General features: G+C 41.0%; 1 protein-coding gene across 1 annotated transcript in view; it reads right to left on the bottom strand.

The window, feature by feature from the left end:
• The window catches only part of LOC141922942 (melanopsin-like), a 38,680-nt gene extending 33,757 nt beyond the window's left edge, over positions 1-4,923 (bottom strand). The window contains exon 1 of the mRNA XM_074823112.1: positions 4,638-4,923. Coding sequence (XP_074679213.1) covers positions 4,638-4,676 — 39 coding nt within the window. The 5' untranslated portion in view covers positions 4,677-4,923. The remainder of the gene's footprint in view (positions 1-4,637) is intronic.
• Positions 4,924-20,781: the final 15,858 nt, after the last annotated feature.

Below are 20,781 nucleotides of genomic sequence, written 5' to 3'. Positions count from 1 at the left end.
TACAGTTCAGTGCATATTTGTTTGGCCATGAGGGAACGGATGACTGTTAGCACAGTGCAACAACAAAGCAGTAGGCAGAAATATCAGGATATATTTTTTAGAGCATTATACCATGTTAAAGAAAATAATGCGTAGTCAGAACATGATATTGGAGTTATTTTCTTCAATATAAGAAATTTTGCAGTCTTGAGGGAGAGATCATTTATACACTACAGCAAATATTGTTTATCTTATTATGCATCATACTTTCATAGTTATTTTTCTCCCTCTGAGCATCTTACTGCTAACTGCAGCTCTTTAATTATCACACAAAGTTCACTTAAAAAAAGAAATCCCTTTATTCTATGTTTGCCACTCAGTGGTGAGAGTACTCTGAACTCACTGGCGCTGCAACCCTTTGGCATAACATGGCCTCTTCACCTGAGCTGCTCTCCCCTCTATGCCTCCTTTGAGCTCCTGTAGCTTGTCCTGTTCCATTTTACTTATCCCAGGCTGCTAGATGACTGCTGCTCCCATTTCACCAGCCATGGATGCCTCCAACCAGGATGCTCCTGCTCCAGCCTGCCCTCCAGCCTGCACTCAGAAGCAATGTCATGGGTTGCCACTGTTTGCTGATGGCAATGCGGTGCTGCAGCACCCATCGCCTGCCCGAATCAAGCCCTCTCCCACTCCTGTGGCTTCAGGCTGAGCAGCAGCCAGTGCGACTGCCAGGTGTTGCTCACGTTACTGGTTTTAACAGGAACACACGAAGAAATGTCTTTGCCTGCCCATAAACGTTGGTTCCACATTTTAAAATGCTGGTCTCTGCCAGTGGATATAACATCCTGCCCTGAGGATTCAAAGAGCTTGAACATATCCTCTGGCTTCTGGACAGCTGAACTTTTATTTCAAAGAAAGGAATATTTTCATCCTTACTGTTGATAATAGAGCGAATCCTTCACCAGCCACCTCTGGCTTTATGCATCTCATCTAGATGTTAGTAGTCTTTTCATTGCACTGTTCTGCTTCTTGGGGAGACCCACTCAGATGCTGCCAGAAGATCTGTGTGCAAAAACTGCTCTGAGAAGTGACCCCTGCATTTTAAATAGCTCCCATGAAAACAGGTGTTTATTTTTAAGGACTGTGAAAAAAAAAAATCATAAGCTGACATCAGCTTTTCAGAGGGTCATTACAAAATGAAAACACAACCTAATAAACCAGTTAAGGCAAGATGTTAATAACTTATACTAATCCTATATAGTCTTTCTAATGTTACTTTTAAAAATATGTATATTGTGTATATGTATATATATACATATGTATACATGTAATTCTCTGATCTGTATTTTTTCTGTTCTGTCACCTGTGATGAAATGTGGTGAATGAGGAAGGAAGCACAATGATAATAGTAGAAATACACTTCCTCTGTTAACTACATTTCAGTGATGCTTTATTTACAATTTTTACTAGCTGAGCGTAAAGAACTGCAGTTTTACCAAAGAATCTATCTTACTCCCTACATTTCCCTATTTATAAACTAACAGATTTTTCTTCTGCAGGAAATATTCTTAACTGAAGGCCTGAAACTGAAACCAGAAACATTCTTCACCAACTAGGGTAATTTCCATATTTCAACAAGAAATTTTGGTCATGGGTGGTAGGGTGAGGGTGGAGGGCAATTTAAAGCAACCCCACAGCTTCTTGATGCTGTTTGCATCATTCCATCATGTAAATTTAGGAACACGAAAACTGCTAAAAGTAGTCAGATCAGAGGCCCACCAACTCCCATATCTTACACCTGACAGTGGCAACAGATGCTTTTGGGGAAGAACATGGGAAAGACAGCAAGTGCATGTTCTCAATCTGTTAACTTCAAGCATATTTGTGATAATTAGTATGAACACTGTAGCATTCAGTTTCTGTTTAGATCAAAGAAATGTCTAATCACTCTAAAATGAGGATTATTGCCATGTAATATCTGCTTGCTTCAGTTTAAAATCCTTCTATGCATGGAAGGGGGGTACGCAGAAGGCAGAGCCGGACTCTTCCCAGAGGTACCCAGTGAACAGACGAGAGGCAACAGACTCAAGTTGCAGCAGGCAAAGTTTTCAATGAGACTGCTGAAGCACAGAAACAGGGGCCCAGAGAGGCTGCACAATCTTCATCCATAGAGAATTTCAAAATGTTGAAGTTACCCCTACTTGGAGCAGGAGATGGGTCTTGATGACCACCCTTGCAACCTAAAGTACTCCATGATGCTGGAAATAAAACCCTCCAAAGCATACAGTTAAAAAACACGGGTCTAAGCCATAAGTAAAATGAAGTATTATTTCAGTTATTTGAGGACAGGTGTGCTGTCTCAGTAAACTGAAAATCTTCCTACCTACCTTCTTTTACTTTCATAAGGAACTGGGGACAGACAACAAAAAACAAATGAACCTATATGCATGTTTTGCACCCAGATGCTGTAGACTAACTTCAGTAGATAATCTATACAGGGACCATATTTCTTGGATAGGAAGGCTGCAATAAGTGCTCCACTTCATTTGTAACAGTTTTTCCTACTGTGGCTTTAAGTCCTGCATGAAAAGACATATTTCCAGAGGTTTTTAGGCACTTCACACCTATTGATTGCACTGGTGGCAATACATCTACTCTTCTGTGTTGCTGAAAATACTCCTTGGTGTTTATCCTCACTGTTAGATGCCTAAGTATTATGAAAATCTGGCTTTGGATTATTTTATGATTAATTTTAGAGAATTTAACAGGATCTCTGATACACTGCTTAGTCCAATGGCCTGTGCATTTTAGTCTGACAGATTCCCACTAGATACTCTAAATACTCTGTTTAGAACAAAGCACCTAGCCACCACAAGTAATGGAGATAATGGAGATAACTGGAAAGAGAAGAAATTGTCAGGTGAGATGTATTCAAGATGACCCATCTCTGCAGTGAAAGGCAAATATTTATTGCCAAATGAAAGCATTTGGCAGTAGCGCAACCTCCCTTAACTCTCAAAGAGAAAAACAAACTCTCATCCAGGAAGGAGATAATTGCTTTTCTAGTCTCCTGGAGGGTGAAGCACTTATGAATTCCTTGCAGATTTAGGATGGCTAAAGGAACAAATAGACCAATGTCCAAGCAAAGTTGAAACTGGCAACTCCATTTATGATTAGCAAGCTACTGCAGTACTGAAGACTTATTTCAGAGAAAGATTGAAGCAGCACTGACAAACTAATAAGGAACTGCAATATGGGCATAGAGAGAAATTACAGCAATCAAAAGACTCCCAGATTTATACAATGCTAAAATAATGGAACGTGCTTTGATACATTTGGTGGGAATAGATGTGTATATTAAAGTTAACTTCTGTAGCTCTCAGAAAACTTAATTATTTCATGGCAGTGCTCATCTTGGAGGAAGAAACAGTTTCTCACACAAAAGCAAGTGCCTTTACTTTGATCTGGAGAAGCATCAAGACAACTTTGATATAGCAGTGAAGGAGCTTTATCGTTTCCCTCTGCTGTGTGCAGCACACTGAAAATAAAGATGATGTAGTTGGTTTAATGTGGTCTCTTGTTTTAATTCTGCAGACCACTTTTCAAGACTAAATGAAAGGTAACAAAAGTTTTAGCACATTTTATTAGGAAACGTCATCTTCTTCTCACCCTCACAATAATCTCCAGATATGGGGTGCATTTGAAGCAAGTTCTACATTGCCTTGCAACATCAGCTTGGAACAGCAATGAACTATGAGAAAAGAAAATCTCAGCACAAGGCGGCTTCCTTTTCTGAGTTAAAGTACCAGTTTACAAAAAGAGAAGCCCACAAGCAGGTTAAGTTCAAATCTGGTTTTACTGTGTCAAGTCAGAAAGCCTCAGCCTCAGGGAGTCCCCACAAGTTTTTTCTGCAGAGCCCTACCTCTCACCTCAGACAAAAACAAGCCCTTTCTGAACCTTTGTTTTTAAAAAGCATATAAGCAAGCCAGCAAAGTAATATGCACAGAGAATCTCACAAAACAAACAAAAGTAAGTCTAACAAAACACTGTGTGTGTCTCAAGTCATGTTCATAACTAGATTTAAGCCCACATCGAACTTTTTTCAGTGCACCCAACTCCAGCAAAGCATCGCACTAAAGAGCATCTCTCCAAAGAAAAACAGGTGAAGGGACAATCTGCTCACAACATCTGTGAGGGTAAGGGAAATACTCATTTAAGATTTCTCCACAAGAAAAGAGCCCATTGAAAACAAATAGTTACTGTTAATTGCAAACTTGTATTGGACTTTACAGTAGTTTATTGCTGTTAGCTTTGTTATGATCAAATGGTAAACGCTGAGGTAATAATGGAGTTGGAAAGAAATTTCACAACACTTCTACAGTCATTATGGCTGAATACAAAATAATTCTATTATAAACTGAGCTAATGATGGAGTTGAAAAGCAATTTCACAGAATTTGTACAGTCATTATGGCTGAATACAAAATAATTCTATTATAAATGGATTACCTAAGGGTCTTGAAGCACCATCAGACTGCTGCCTCATGCAGTGTTGAGGAGGGACTGCAAATACTGCAGATCTTGCAGCCAGTCCTCCAGTATTTGGGACAACCTGCCTTCCCTCATCAGCTGCTTTAGGAGCAACTTACTGGCACTTACCTGCAGCAGTGCCACTCGAGTTTTCCAAAGCACCAGCATTAATCCAGGGGCTCCCTAGTGCTCTTGGTGCCACTGCTAATGCTCATCTTCTGTACAGTGGTCTACTGCAACGCCAAGTCTTCTGGTCTGCATCCTCCATTAAACTCAGCAGCCTCTCGCAGTGCTCTGTCAGTCTGCACAGCAAACATCAGAAAGGTCTGTCTGCCTATTTCTTGGGCTTTCTGCTAGGGTATGTTTCAACTTTGCAAATGCTGTCAAACAAAGCAGCTGATACCATTCCCTGGGTCTGCTCTCAGCAGGAGAGCGGGTGACTCCAGGCTCGGACCTCACTGCAACAGGCTGCCCCAGAGGCATATATAGTGATCCAGCTGCACAGCAGCCCAACTCCACATACTCGGATCATGCCATGCATTCTGCATGCGTCACATCACATGTTGAACTACTGACTACCATCCAGTATCAGGCATTTCTGACTGGTTAGTTATCTACTTGCTAAGAATGCTCTCAAGTACAAGTATCTACCAAAGCTGCACGTGAAGTTTGATCAACATTTTTTTCTTTCAATGTTTCCCAGGGTGACTGGGAAACATCATAGAATTTATAAAAGGTGTCTAGTGGCCATATTCTTGAGTCCTTCAGTAGAGTGCAGTCAGTTTGTTCAAGTAAGCCTGACAGTGGCCCCTCAGCTGCATTATGAGTAACTCCTTTAATTCACTTGCACCAGTATTCTAAGCTTTCCTTCTTTTTGGGGCTCAGAGAGTTTGGCTTGTATTGCAGCTGAAATGTCTTGCAGTTCCATGTTTCTTGTTATGTTTGCATAACTTTGAGAAACTCTTGGGTACACTGATACCAAAGGCTGAATCATCTCATCTAGTAACATTGCTTTGTCATGCTCTGGTGGTTCAGGAATGTTATCAGCCTCATTTAATCACCTGCAATGATATGCAGACACACATTTCTATTCTGGGCCCAGTGTAGCATGAGCAATGAATTCTGCTTCAAACTCTGCTTGACTAAGGACTTCTGGATTAAGCAGACCATCTTCAGCAGTCACACTCTTTCTGCAGGCTGGCACCCCAGCACACTGGAAGTACAGGACATCCTGGGGGGAATAATGTGCAATCTCTGAAGGCAGTCAAACAATGTCAAAAAAGTTTCAACTTTAAATCCCTTGATCAACTGACTGAGGTACATTTGCACATACATATGCTTTTGTGCAGCTAAGTGTAGGGGCAAGAGAAAGTAATACAGAATGTGAACTAGTTCAAAATTTGGCGAGTATATGACAGGGAACAAAACTTGGACTTCCTAGGAAACTTTAGAGAAAGTTTAACAACAAAAATAACGTACACAGCCACCATAATAAAGATGTGATTAAAAAGCCAAAATCAATTAAAAGTGAAGACCTTCAGCAGTGCCAGAACACACTCAGTGTATTTAAATAACTTGGAGTTATGAGTTACATGCTCAAACTTCTGTTCGCTTGCCACTTATTTATTACTTAAGAAGACTTTATAAAAAGCTTGCCCAACTTTTTTCTTTGTGATTTATTTCAGGACAATGACTTGGTGTAACGAGACGACATCCACGGCTTCCCTCCCAAGCTAAAGTTTGTCCCATACCATTCCCATAACCCTTTCTCTTCCACTCTTAAGACTAGAAAAAGAAGCAAATATTCTTGGTAGACTTCTTTGAACGCCAGGGCTGGGCTGGCTAATGAAATTAAGTCCAGGCAAGTTATTAAAGATTTAAGAAGAAATATTCTATTCTAAAATCAGTACAAAGTATTGTAAAGGTATAAGGTCAGGTGTGCACAGGGACGGGGGGGTATGAGGGCAGGGGTACACAAATTCTTCATACTTAGTTTGCTGACCTATCTCAGTCTTCTGCCCCAATTCCTCATATCTAATTTGCAATGCACAAGAAAATCCTCTTTTCTTTACAAATGTTTTCAAATAATCCTAGCCAAACATATAAACAATTGTCAAACCTTCCTACAGCACTTCATTTAGGTCACTTTACATTACATTAATCAGCTTCACAAAAGGATAACAACTCTCAAATCTGCTTTTTCCTTTTTCTTTGAAATTTTCCTACTATTAATGACCAGATCACAATAAGGTTTAATCAACTAGATCTTGATGACGCAACAAGTACCATCATAAGAAATCACCTGCTACATCCTCCCCTGCATAGCCAGTTTTCCCATCAGCCAAAACTCCAGATTCATCCTAAAAATCTAAACGAACCAGCACAGAGAAAATACATTTCCCTTTGGGGAGAGCTGGGTCAGCTGCACAAAAAAAAAAAAAAAATCAAAACTCATTACATCAAAACAACTTCAGTGTGAGGTTTTTTTCCTTTTAAAGGAGAAGCAATTAATTTAAACCATCCCTTAGAAAACAAAGCAGAAGAGAAATGCTCCCTTCCCTTCTCCCTGCCCAGCTCCCACTTTCTGAAGCCTTCCTCCTGGCACGTACTTTTTGGGTTCAGCTGAAAGCATCTCCCTTCTCTCCACACATCCGCTCTGTGCAGGACTGCCGAGCTGCGACTCATCCCGAGGAGCATTTGAAATCCCAGGGTTTAAAAAGCCACTTGCGAGCAAGCCCTCCTCTGCTCCCAGCTTGACAGCTCCAAGAGCATATCGAACTGCAGCTCTAGCCCCCAGCGAGCCACCGATCCCATTATTCAGCCTGAGTGGCTCCACCATGACTGTTTTAAGTGCAAAAAGATGACTTAAAAAAAGCCCCAAACCAAATACCCCACAATTTAATTTTTTTTTTTTTTTTTTTTTTTTTTTTTTTTTTAAAGGATGGACACCCAGAGGAGCTCATTTCCAGGGCATCCCAGCCAGCTACCTCTGCCCAGCCCAGCCTGGGAGCATCCCGAGCCCCCAAGGGTACCAGCCCCGAGACTGGGCATCCTCGGGCAGTCAGTGCCCGGGGCTCTGCCTGCTCCGTGCCTGCTCCGTACCTGCTCCCCGTGGTCCTGGGCGCCGGGCAGTGTGGGCAGCCAGGGATGGAGGGTGGCGTCTGGGATTTCCCTGTGGCCTCTTATGCTTTTGCTGCGAGGAACCTGGCTCTGCCTTCCCTCTAAACCCCCTTTAGGTGGCTGAAAACAGCAGCCGAGCATCACCCGCTGCCCCCCCACCCCCACCCCCCCGCCTCTCCTGGCTGGTCAAACCCGGCTCTGGCTTTCTCCTTGCATGCCCTGTGCTCCATCCCCACGGCCCATGAACCCCTCACAGCTCAGTTAGGGTGGCTCTGCCCTGCTGCACATGTGAGCAGCCACATGCCTTAACCCACAGCTGGCTTTCTCGCCAGGCTGTCAAGGAAGAGGGACTGGGTATAAAACTTAGCCGCTTCCCAGCAACTCACCCTGGAGTTACCAAAATTTCATCTGCAGCATATGCTTTCACATTCAAGCATCACCTGTCCCAGAGACACTTGAATAACTGCAGAAAATAAAGTGAACAGCACCGAATGGGGCACAGGAATGTCTTACCTCACAGAGCCTTGTTGGTGTTATGTTTGTAAAGCTGAACTCTTCAGAGGCACTGAAACGTGACGAAAAGAGCAGGAATCTGATGGCAGGCATGCTCTTCGAGAGCCTCTTTTTCTTACACTCTGGCCAGAAAGACATCACAAAAATAGTTGCATTACTATCCCTATAATTTTTTCTTCATTGCATTGAGAGTATTTTCAACATAATTGTTTTCAGAGTTCCCCTTTTAAAAGACGTGAATGGAGAGGATTTGTAAGATTGAGCTGTGTCTGGAGAAAAAAGGCTCAAAGTAGTAGAGAGAGGAGTAGAAATAGCAATTTTTAAAAGTTATTGAGGGACTTGCATGCCTCCTCCATCTGGAGCATGACAGCAGTCACAGCTTTGCAGGAGAACCTTAAAACTATCTCTGCCTCCCAGATTAGCTCTTTTAATTGATGATTTTAAAGATGATAGAAATTCAACCACAGACATAAAACTTACAAGTGTGGTGAACACAAATAAAACCACACAAATAATCTGTAAATGTTGGAGAATACAGCAGAACTTCCTAAATTGGAGGCCTAGATTTCAAAACCAAGTTTGCTTTGGCATTAATATCCCAAAGACATGATGGATATGTTACAATAAAATTAATAATATGCCAGAACAGAAAAAAGTGCCTCAATGAAAACACAATATGCTGTTATGCATTGTATTATAAAAGCCAGGATTATGGTATCATTGTCATACATAAATGTTTAGATATTGGTATTGTATGTTGATCATTATAACTTCATCCTTGGTTTCATTCCTTATTAAACCACCTTATTTCCATTCAATTATTTGACCTGACAGGTTCTACTTCCCTCCCCTGAAGATGCCCAGTAAAACAAAAGATCATATTAGCTGCTGTCTCTTACAGTTTGTTGTACCTTGGCATCTCAATGCTTTATTTTTCAGGTCCACCTGTTGACTTGATCTCTGTGAACTACCAGTTCTTTCTATTGCTTTATACATTCCAAGCTCAAATCCACCAAATGACACATTAAACATCATAACAGTTACATAGTTATTTTCTTCTTTGTTCATTGCATCTCTCTATTACCTAAATGATGTGATCCATTAGACTGCCTTTGGTGCCCTTAAAAATATTATGGTGATGTTCAACATCTATCATGAGGCATAAAGTTTTTGCTTACAACTTTTTCCATAAACATTGGCTTTCAGAGGAAAATTTATACACAATTTCAGAAGTACTATATACTGTCTTTGCAGTTTCAGGACGGGTAGATTCATAATTTGTTGGCTGATAACATATTTTGTCAGTAAGGTGTTTTAAATATTTTTCAAGGCAACAGAGGCCACATGAGAAATGATCAGCCCTCTAACAACCACATGCAGGTTCTCTTTTTCTCCTTACTTACAGAAATGTGGAAATGCTGCTCTCTGAAACAATGAGACTCCTGACAAACTGTTCAGATGTCCTTTCTGAGGAACTGGTCACTTTGCTTATGTTGTTGTTCACTCCTACATCTGCAAGTTGGAGCTGAAACTTCTCTGAGATCAGGCCACTGCACACAATACCTCACAGAGCTGGACTCAAAATGAACCCTTATTTTGGGTGAGATATTCTAGTTAAAGCTAAGAATTGGATGCCAATGGAAAGTTAAATGCTAACTAAAGCAAAGTTTTTCAAGCTGCAGACTTGTTTAGATTGACAGTTTGAGTTGGCTCTGTGAATGACAGCATTTAGATGCAACTAAGCCTCCATCTAGAGGCTTACTGAACTGCTGTTGCACACATCTCTCTTGCCTGCACTCACACCAAGATTAGTTCTTCGTCAGGCCTTTCTATGTCAGCTGTTTGTAATTAATCCTGGGAATGGGAAAATATGGTAAATCAATCAAATGAGTAGAACCAGACAAAGTATTTGGACTCACTGAGCATTATGAACTGCATTTGCATGCTTAAACTCACTATGTATTTGAGTAAAAAGCACTGGAAAATCAGTGCCTTAAAATTAGTCACAGAGAACAGATTGTTCAAGTAACTAAAGGAGTAGGTAAGGTAAATAATTGCCTAAAAAATTTTAGGCTAAAGGACTAAAGGTCTCCATGTGGATACTTAAAGAAACCAACAAACACTGAACAAAATGCAGGAAAGAAGTATACTTTTTTTTTTTTTTTTAGAAAATGGAGCAGAGTTGTTTAGGATGAATAATAGCACTTTACATTTCTATGACACCTTCCATCCCACAGGCTCCCAAAGCAGTTGGCAAATTTAACAAACTGAAGGATGTTATCCACCGTACACCGAAACCATTTTATCTGTCACTGAAGGCATCCCCGCTGGAGCAAAAAGCAGTATCTGTTTAACAGGTTAGATCTGTTGTGACAAACACCACATCTAAGCCAAGCTACAGGGGAAGTATAATTGTCAACAGCTGGAACTGGTGCTGAATCCTGGATTGAGCAGTTGTTGGGAAAAGTGTGCTAGTATTTCTCCAGTTACCACTGGTGATGAGACTTTATCACAGATCTTGCAGACCTGCCATGCCCAGGGCAGGCACCCTCATGAGCCAGCTCCTCGGGTCATCCGCCTCAGCACGAAGTGCCTTCACAACCCATAGCCCCACTGCTTGCAACACTTGAGTGTTATATTCACCAGACAGGGAGAGAGCAGAGATTGACTGTAAACATCCAGGCACAAAGACAGACCAAGTGGTCAGTCAAGAGATGCTGCACACTTCATCAGCTTTGATCTGAGCCTTCACCAAGGTCATCTTCCTTTCATTGCAGCCTGAACATAGGCACTCCAGAAAACACATTACTTCTAGCAACACAGCAAAGTTCAAATGTGTTTCACATCCAACAGATGATTCACAAGTGCTGCTTCCTAGGGCACATGGGTCTGACAAAAGCCTTGCTGACCAGCTCCTCACAAATCTGTGAACACTAGCAATACAGGGTGGCAAAACAGGCTCAATTCAGTGTACATTAAGGACTATTATCTAGAATGGCAAAGGAAGCAGAGTCACATCAAAAAGCTCCTCCAGGCTACAGATTCAGTAGGATGGGAACGAGTTTCATACTCCCCCACTCTCACACTCGTGTCAGGGATTTCAGTCCTTTTAAGGAATTATGGCCATACTTGTGGCCACCGATGCTAAGATCACTGAAGAGTGCAAAACAAGGAGAGCACAGCATGATTATTAAAAAAAAACAAACAACAAGAAACTGGCAGAAAGAAGAGAGTGTAATGAAAGAGAAATACATGGCCACTGAACTAGTATATTCTAGCTTTAAAAGGAAAAGAAATCGCTTCCAAAGCCCTTTCCAGATTTGCTGTCGGCCCAAAAGAAAAGCTAGGCAGTCAAAGATTGAGAAATAATCTACAGTCACATGTTCATTTTGAGATGGCACAGAGGCATGTTTGGAAATGTGTTTTGAGCTGTAGAATAAGGAAGAGCGAAATAGAAAGTGGGAACAGAATTATATGCCAATGTGCAAAATAGATTAATTCAGCAGTCTGTATCTTCCACTGGTTTAAAATAGCTACAAGGTTGATCTGGGAATTAATCTCAGGATTGTTACAAACTGCAGTGCAAACACTCAATGTCATCCTACTGAGCTTCTGACAACTCTGAAAAGTCTCACATATTTCATATGGCACCTGAAACATTTTAATTGCAAAGGAAAACAAAGAGTTCGCATGGGCCAGGACAGCGCTGTCTTTTGAATGAAAGAACTGTAGAAACTTAAGGGCTTGGGAGAGCTCTCAAGGAATTGCCTAGTCAAGTGCTTCTCAGTCATCATGGAAAACCAACAATTTTTCTAAAGTGTAATCTAAGCTTTAGGATACAAATGAAGCCAGTTAACATCAAAGTATGCTTTAGACTCAATTACAGGATTAGAATGCGTGCCTCACTGTTACAGTTTGCTCACAAAGGACAAAGAATATGACATGGCACTGTTCTTCTAGGATACCTCATGTACAGGTCATCACACTAGCAGAAGTCTGCACAAGCTTGACTCTTCTCCTCCCCCACTAACAGAGGGCATATGTTAATGCCAATGGTGGAATTTAATTATGCATTTGTCTTTTCTTTCTACTTTGCCTGTGCCAAGCCTACAGAAACCCTTGTTTGCTGTCACTGAGAGGGAGAAGCTGGAGGTACCTAAGGTGGTGGCCCCTGCTGGAACAGAGGCTTCAGCATAATTCCTATCCCCTTCTGCCAGCCTCCTTCCCCTTACCCCATAGGGGCTGATATCCTTACTAGCCCCTTATTCCACCAGCAAGAATGAGTTACCAGGACCCAGCCACAACTTTTCATCCCAGGTTCATCCTTTCCTAGTGTCCTTTCTATGGAAAGCACAACCAGTCAAGATCCACTCCCAATCTTATTCTTCAAGTGAGGACAATCATTTTCTCAGGTACAGCAGAGGATTTTTAGCTACATCTTATAGTCTTCATGGCCTTTGAAGTTCCTGCCTCCCAGGAGAGGGGCGTCAGCACCAAGCCACAGCCAGAGAGTGTTATCTCTGTTGGAGACAGACAACTGGCAGAGGAAGAAATGCAAGTGTCAAAGGACTAGAGGGCAAGGGAAGAGGAATTTAACTTCATAGTCCCTTGGGGAGACACTCACCTGGAGGACAGGAATGCTGGCTCTTAGTTGCTGCTTTGAGCACTGCTATGTACCCTCTAGAAAGGCTGTTTGAACTGGAATGGAAATGGACTGTTCTGGAACAGGTGCCTCAGATCAGCATCTCTGCTGCGCCACCAATCCTGTAAATCAATCCCAAATTATGGTTGTTTGACAAAATTTCAGTAAAGAAAATACAATATTTTTGCTTTTAACACTGATTTTTGTTGAAAAACACATTTTGTTATACCAGAATTTTCCACAGGAAGGACATTCTGCTTTTTACTAACTCACAAGTTTTCCTCTGTCCCTATTCAATCACAAAGTTTTCTCCAACAACTTATGGAAAAACCCTAAAAGTCAACTTTTGCTGTCAAAGTCATGGCAGTGACAGCCACACAGACTTTTTTTTGTTGTACTGTTATCTTCCACGCTGAAGTTTTCCATTTCTGGTCAAAGGTGACTTATTTCTATAAACAGAAACATTTTCACACTTTAAATACTTAAACCAAAATCCTTTTGTGTAAAAAGCCGGTCGAGAGGATTTCATCCTGGAAGCTGAATGCATCAGAGTCCTATTAATGCTTACAAGAGCTCTTGGTAGTGAGGTCAAAAAGAAGAAACCCAAACTTGGTATTGGCTCCCTAATTCAAACACTGTTTTAAAAAGAGACATGCAGAAACAAGGAAGCCCTTATACATCTCCAGTTTCTATAAGATAAAGGAGGGAAGAATATACTTGGATGTAAAGTAACTATGACCGGCATGTCCTTGAAGAGCCAGAGGGACAACTGTTAAAATTGAGAAGGAATACGTGTTAGGCAACAGCCATGCTACCGCCCTGATGTCCCAGCCCCGAACACTTAGCAGAAAATGCTCTGCCCTGTTAAGTGTCGGCTCCAGGGGATCTGCCATGGCCCCTAATGCAGCTCTGACCATCCTTGGTGATACGATGACATTGGCTCTGTGTACACTAAGCAATATGCTCGCAGGTAATGGTCTGCCATGTTCTAACTATGGCACTTTGCAGAGTACGGTGATGGAAGCATGTGTGATGTGACCTTCTTGAGCTTTGCCCTGACAGATAGCACCTCAGTGATCAGACACCAGTTCCAGCTCTGCAGGTCCCTTCATTGTGATCAATTCCCACCAGCCAGCTCTCAAACCAGGGGAACTAAAATCCAGTCCCATTAAAATTAAGAGGATGAGATAGTAATGAATTTCAGACGCTCTCAAGATGTACTGTGATGCAAAGACCAATATATGACAATTTCTTCAGCCATTTTAGGCCCAATAATCCTGTGTCTTGAATTGCTCTTCACATAAAATTGTCCTAAAACAGAGCCTGACCCAGAATAAAATGGAATTTAAACTACAAATTCCTTTAAAATGTTTAGAGTCATCTTAAATATCTTCAAGACTACAAAACCGATTGTTGATTCTTACCTCAGAAAACAGAAGCAATAGTGTACAGTAACTGAATTAGATGCATAATAATACATTTATCCTGAAGTTAGAAGAAACCTGAATCTCATCTTGCTCTGAAAATAGGCCATCAGTAATACATTGTGGATGACAATTTGACATGTGCATCTGAGACTGATTTTTCAAATGCAGGTGCTAAAATTAAAGAAAAACAAACTCAGGTTATCTAATCTTTCAGGCAAGATTTTCTGTGATTTTTATCTTCACAAATTTCAATTCTGCTCCAGAAAAAAAAAAAAAAAGAAAAAAACAATTTGGAAGAAACACCTTAGAAAGAGATTTAATACTTAAATTCATATTTCTTTCCAGAAGAAACGAACAACCAAAAAGAAAGGCTACTCAAAACTCTGTTCTTCCCTTCACGATACAATCTTTGGTCTATAATCTCTTCTCTGTCACTGACTGAGCCCATTTCTGGGCTTTTCTTGGTCTAATGTCCCATGAATTTCTGTAATCCCTAGCCCATCTGGTACAGAAGTCATCAGGGTGCACTCACCTTTTCCAGCAAAATAGATATTACTGAAAATCCAGCGCTTCACTAAAATCAAGCATTTAAGATAAAACTCCCTTCCGAAAAGCGGGGCATACAAATGAAGAGACTTGATGAATACCACAAAGGAAGTTGGTATGGGACTCAGATGTCTGGGCTCCTGTGGCCAGCTGGTGTCCTCCTTCCCTTTGCATCAGGCATAGGCAAGAACAGCTACTTCCAGAGCTTCTTTACCGCATCTCTCATGGAAAACAAAACACAAAGGTACATGTTCTCCGAGAAGGAGATGAAGCTTTGCTTCCTCTAGAAATATTTCATGAAGAAAGCTTTGAAATGAATTAAACTTTTTTCCCCAAACACACAGTGAATAAGGGATAGCCAGAATGTAAAAGCAGCTGTCAAATCTAGGTAGTTTCAGGGATACATACTCTTCCCCAAAGCGCAAAACTGCAGGGCAGAGAGGAAGCAGATGGAATAAGATATTAAAATAACAAGCTAAAAGGAGATTTTTGTCAGGAGATATGGTGAATTACATAGGGATACTTTAAGGACCATTTCAGGTATATCTGAAACAGGGTTCATATTTCTTTTATACATTTTAAATAGAGTGGGGTTTTTTAAACCACATTTTTATGCATAAATGTTACCAAAGATTTTGGATTAGGGCTATAAACAGGTCACATTATACACCCTAAACTGCTGGGAGTGCCTTCATGCGTGTGCATGCATATACACACTTTGATAAAAATTCATTTAAATTAAAAGAACATTTCTTATATATAGTGAATAATTCTCATTGCTGAAGTTAAGTGTGCCTTTACTGATCATTTCTTCTGGAAACTGCAATTTTGAACTCTCCTTCTGGCTGTTCAGCTCAGGAGAAGGCTGGCTTACAGAAGAAAACATTTTTTGCTCTTTCAGAAACATAAAGGGATGTTAGACTGTAAGCTTTGCTACAGTTAAATTCAAGAAATATAGCTGCATAGGATAACAGGGAAACAGTATTAAATAAATTCTTCAGTTCTCTTGTTCTTTATAAGCTTTTCCCAATACTCCCAAGTATTCTCCCCATCTTTTTCCCAAATGATACAAAGAAAAGGAACTAAATGTTTCTTTGTCAGAGGTACACTCTGGCAGCAAGGCACATGTCTTTGAGGTTTAAACAGTTTAACAACAGCTATACGTCTATCCAAACTATTTTCCAGATGAAAAGAAAGGAGTGGAACAGTGAGAAACCAAAAATTCAGAGATGGAAAAGATCCAACTAGATCATCCAATTCTTTCTTGCATGCTACATCAGTCAAAATGGTGTATTTTCCATCATTCAAGGAATGACTGGAACCGTTCATTTTTGTAACTGGAATAAAAGAAGAATTTATCAAATTTGCTGCAAAGGAACCAGAGCAGCCAGTGCCTAATGCAGATTCTGTCAGGTAGACAGCATAGGTTTGTGAGCTCTCAAGCATGTTTAATGTTGTAGTATTTGTCCAGCTACACCATTAAGTACAGTTTTGCAGCTTTGTCAGAAACCAACAGTTAACGCCAAGGGAACAGATGAAGACACCTCATGCAGCACCACAACAACCACGTAGCTTCATAAGCCAAGAAGTGAAAAAGTCCTGCGCTCAACTGGCAAGAGTTACCATGGGTTTTTTGTTATTATAAAGTAAAAATCAGATTAAAATGTCACTTCATCCATCTCAATCTAGTAAAGCCAAATGATGGCAAATTTGGATTTGGTATGATACACAGGAGAAATACTAAGCTGCTTTTCAGCAAAACCAGTTCATACAAATTCAGTTTTGTTATTCCTCCTGTCAGTTTCTCCTTTAGCCATTGGGACCTGAGTAACAAATCACTTTCCTTAAATCATGGAACCAAATTCTATTGTTATGTCACAAGCTTCATTTGGGCTTATATATTTGTGTTAGGGTAGTGAGAACAGAAGTTGGTCTACAGCATTGATCTTCACACAGGAATTAAAAACACAGCCTTATTTTATTTTCACGTTGCTGATGAGAGCTATTTCTGGGCACAAATCATTAACTGTCAGCCTTTACTTTGAGAGTATTGGCCCTTCTTTTTCTAATTTCTTCACTCTGCTCACTTTTTTCCCCCACTTAATTTATGAATTTAAAAGTCTGCCCAACACAGAGCTGTTCTCATTAAGCCCCTGCTGAGGCTTTCAGGCATTGCGTAGCTAACAGCCCTGACAGAAAATGAGAATCTACCACCAATTCTGGAGGAAACAAATTTTCCAGGAAGTAACAGACCTTGAGCAAATACTGAGATGCTTGCAAAAGTGGCAATTTAGGCTAATTCAGTTAACTGCTGAAAGGAACTTAAAGTTATTGTGGAGTAATGTGCTGTGCTAGGAACCAAAAATGTGACTACTCACTCAGGGCTTCTGAATTTCCACACGAAGGTTAGATAAACCTAAGTCAGTGCTGCCTGCCAACAGAGCCCAGAATCCCTTGGAATATCTAGAATGCTGCCCTAAATATATATTCAGTGACTGGAAAAGAGTACATGGTTCCATCACCAGTGAGATCCGATCAGGTCAGGTTTCGTACAGAGAGCGCACAGTAACAACCAACGTCCTGAGAGAGAAGGATTTTGGCAACTTGGCAGCACAGAAGAAAAGTAATACATTAGGCTACAAGAAACTGGCTGTGGAACAACAACAACAAAAATGCGACAGCTCATGTTTCATGGCACTGCCTTGCAGATTTTCGAAGCAAGACAAAAATCTGCAAGTGTCATGTAGCCCTTCCTCTCCAGGCAACTTTCACAAAGAAACTCAGCGAGCAGCCCATATACAACTTCAAAGTACAAAAAGGTTATATACAGGCTAATACATTCCGAAGCTAGCTAGGATTGAAGAGCTACTAGAGTAAGGATTGACGTGCTTTCCTCTCTCGGTCAGATGTCTGCTGAGCTTTTGCTGCCAGATCTTCTGGGCAGGTGGCGAAGGGCCAGCCTTCATCACACCTTGGGCAGGCTGGTCCTTGATATTGCTGACCTACCAACTTCCAGCTCCCTGTCTTCTCCTTCGGTTTTATACCTCTTCATATCACTGTGTTTTCTGCTTGAACCCCTGAGCTGCTAGTCTTGCCTCTGCCTGCAGTTCTACCTTTCTTATCATACATGGTCCTTGTCTCTGTACTTCCTCACAATTAAGCAATTTTCTCAGAAGTCCAAGCCAAGGTTTTGCAGCTGTACTCTATCACAGCAAGGTCTTGGACCGCAGACAGCTGAATCCTTCAGAAGAGGATCATGGCTCTAGAATCAGGGCTACACAAGGTAACTGGAATGAACTGAAGTACCAAATGAAATGGCCAGCAGATTAAGCCTTTGAAAAGCTAGCCAGAAAAAGGCTACCAGGTAGGTAAAGGGGGAGGAAGAAGTGAAAAGAGGAGATAAATTACCAGTTGGCTGGGCTAGCAAGCTGGAGACAGAAATGAAAGTCATTACACAAAGGAATTATAAGGACAAAAAGCAAAGCACAAGACAACCTTTGTCTGACTATGACAAAGAACAGAGATGAGCAGCAGATTGGAGAAGAAACTAAGGGGTAAGAAAGAATATGGTCAAACATAGAAATAGGCAAAGACTATTCAAATATGGTATATAACATCTTTGTATGTCTTTTATTGCTGTTCTTCAGAAAGCAGCCACCTCAGACACAAATCTGCCAAAGGGGTCTTATTTATATAAGTCTTATAATGGAATGACAGAAAAACCTCAGCTTTCTGTCTTCTTTGTAGCTGTGAATAACTACATAAAGATTTGAAATACTCCCATATATGTTTTCAAGATCCAGTTTTTCCCTTCACCAAATACCACAGAATGATCAGAGATTATAGCTGAGTATGTAGTTTGGTGTGAGCAAACTGTTTACATCCAAAATTATTTAACAGCAACAACAAGAGTTGATAAATGGAGATTTGACCAGAATATTCCAGACTTTCTAGATCCCAGTGACAGTGGATGGTGAAGAAATGTATTCTTGCACAGACAGCTCGATGGCTATGACCTACTGATCTTGAAGGACCATCTGGCCATGGGAATGCCTCTCGGGATACAGGGAGGTAATAGCACCTGACGGTGTTACCACAGCCTCATGAGTTCTTGATTTGGCTGAGCAATATAAGCTGCTTGCCCCTTTGCTCCTGGTACATTGCATATCAAGATTTCCTTTTTAATGCACATTCACACATGGTAATTTGCAGCTGAAACAGGCTTAGAAGCATAGATGCAGCTGATCAATTAATTATAACATAGTAGATTGAAATAACCAGCTCAGCTGCAGTTGTCCCTGTTTGGGCAGGGATGTGACACAGGCTCTTGAGAGTCTTTCTACCATCTGCTATTGGGTGCAGCTTGTGGTTCCTCCCCTCTGCTTGGGGAGGCTCTTTGTACTAGCCATGCATGGCCAGAAAGGGCAGCTCAAGTGGCAGACATAGGAGCTCCCAACTGTCCTTGCCCAGGTGGGCTTCAGCCTCCCAACAACTGGTAAATTTCCAGCAGCAGTCTCCTGTTGGGAGTTGTTTCACACTGTGTGTAAATAATATCGCTGAGCCCCAAAGCAGCTTTCCTACCAGTAGGTGGTATGGGAAACACATGTCTGAGGCTTGGGAAAGCCTAACCCATGAGTCACCTGACTTGACTTTAAATTATGGAGAAAAAAAATAAAAGGAAAAGCATCAAGTTTATTCAGTAGAATCAAGGTTTAAATTTTGGATTACGAGCATGAAATTAAGCTAGAATAGAAAAACACAGACATGACAACACTTAGAACAAACCCAACCTCAGCCTGTCCTTCTAGCTTGACCAGGGATTTCTCTGAGGCATATCTTGGCCTGGGAAACTAGGCTGGTTACTCAGCATGCCATCTCCACTGTCTTGTCCTGCCTGCCAAAGCTGACCTGTGACCTAGTTCACCCACAGAGCCAAGACAGCAGCCCCCAGACCCATCTCCCTCCCAGACACTGTCTTTCAGAGCCAACTTCTCAGTGTAACAGGCAACTCTGCCCCAGCTGCCTCTGCCTTGCTGAGGCTGCATCTTCTCCCTGCTTTTTGTTTCTTTCAGCGCCTCTTGCTTTAGACCTCCATGATCCTGTTTTGGTCTAACAGGAACATAGCACGGCGCACAGTGTGGCACCGTGCAAAATTGTGCAACCTCAATTTTACCTGTGCATCAACTTGTTTTTATTTCATTTAAGTGACCTCATTCAAGTCATGACATTTTCATTACCATTGTAGCACTTTATAAACTATACATCAACCAAAGGATTAACTACATAAACATCTTGTTAAATTTGCTGTCACTATTTCACTGTGATCTGATGATAACCACATAAGTTATTGCTAATGCTAATTATTAGTCTTGACAGATTTGGCATGTATAACAATTTCTACAATCCCTTTCTGATATAAGTATTTCCTGCCTCCTGATCACCACTGCCTTTTTATCACCTGGAGAGCCTCCTGCTTTCTCCACAGGATTTCTTAACTCTTTCATCTAATCCTACAGCTGCTCTACATCCACCTAATTGAAGCGGTCACATCTGGAAAGGAAATCTAAGCATGAGTTGATACCATAGGATTGCTTCTGGACATGGTATTTCCTAGTATTGTCATACGTCTCATGAAAACACTGCAGGCAAATGCATTTCAGGCAGAATTGAAAAGAATTCAAGTCAAAGAAGAAGAGTTGATGAAGGCATCTTTTCTTTTCCTTTGTGGCAGAAAAATTACAGCCATTGACCTGATTTAATAGTTGGTTCCTTAAAAGATGTATTACAGTCAAAACTCTGAAAAAATAGAACCAATTTTTGGTTTATAAAATTTATTTTAATGATTATAAAGTATTTTTGTTTAAAAGTGGTAACTCAGCAAACTTAACAACCAACGTGCCAGCAAACTGATAATTTTAGCTTTACAAAAATATCTATCTGCTACAAAAATATCTTCAAAAAAACAATTGGCTTTAGGGTATGAGAAGTAGGTACCTAGCAAACTTAGCCCGGGGTTTAGATTTAG

Source organism: Strix aluco, chromosome 4 (assembly GCF_031877795.1).
Source record: "Strix aluco isolate bStrAlu1 chromosome 4, bStrAlu1.hap1, whole genome shotgun sequence".
Classification (NCBI taxonomy): Eukaryota; Metazoa; Chordata; class Aves; order Strigiformes; family Strigidae; genus Strix; species Strix aluco.
Note: the sequence above shows the minus strand (reverse complement) of the source record. Positions and strands in the feature narration are given on the sequence as shown.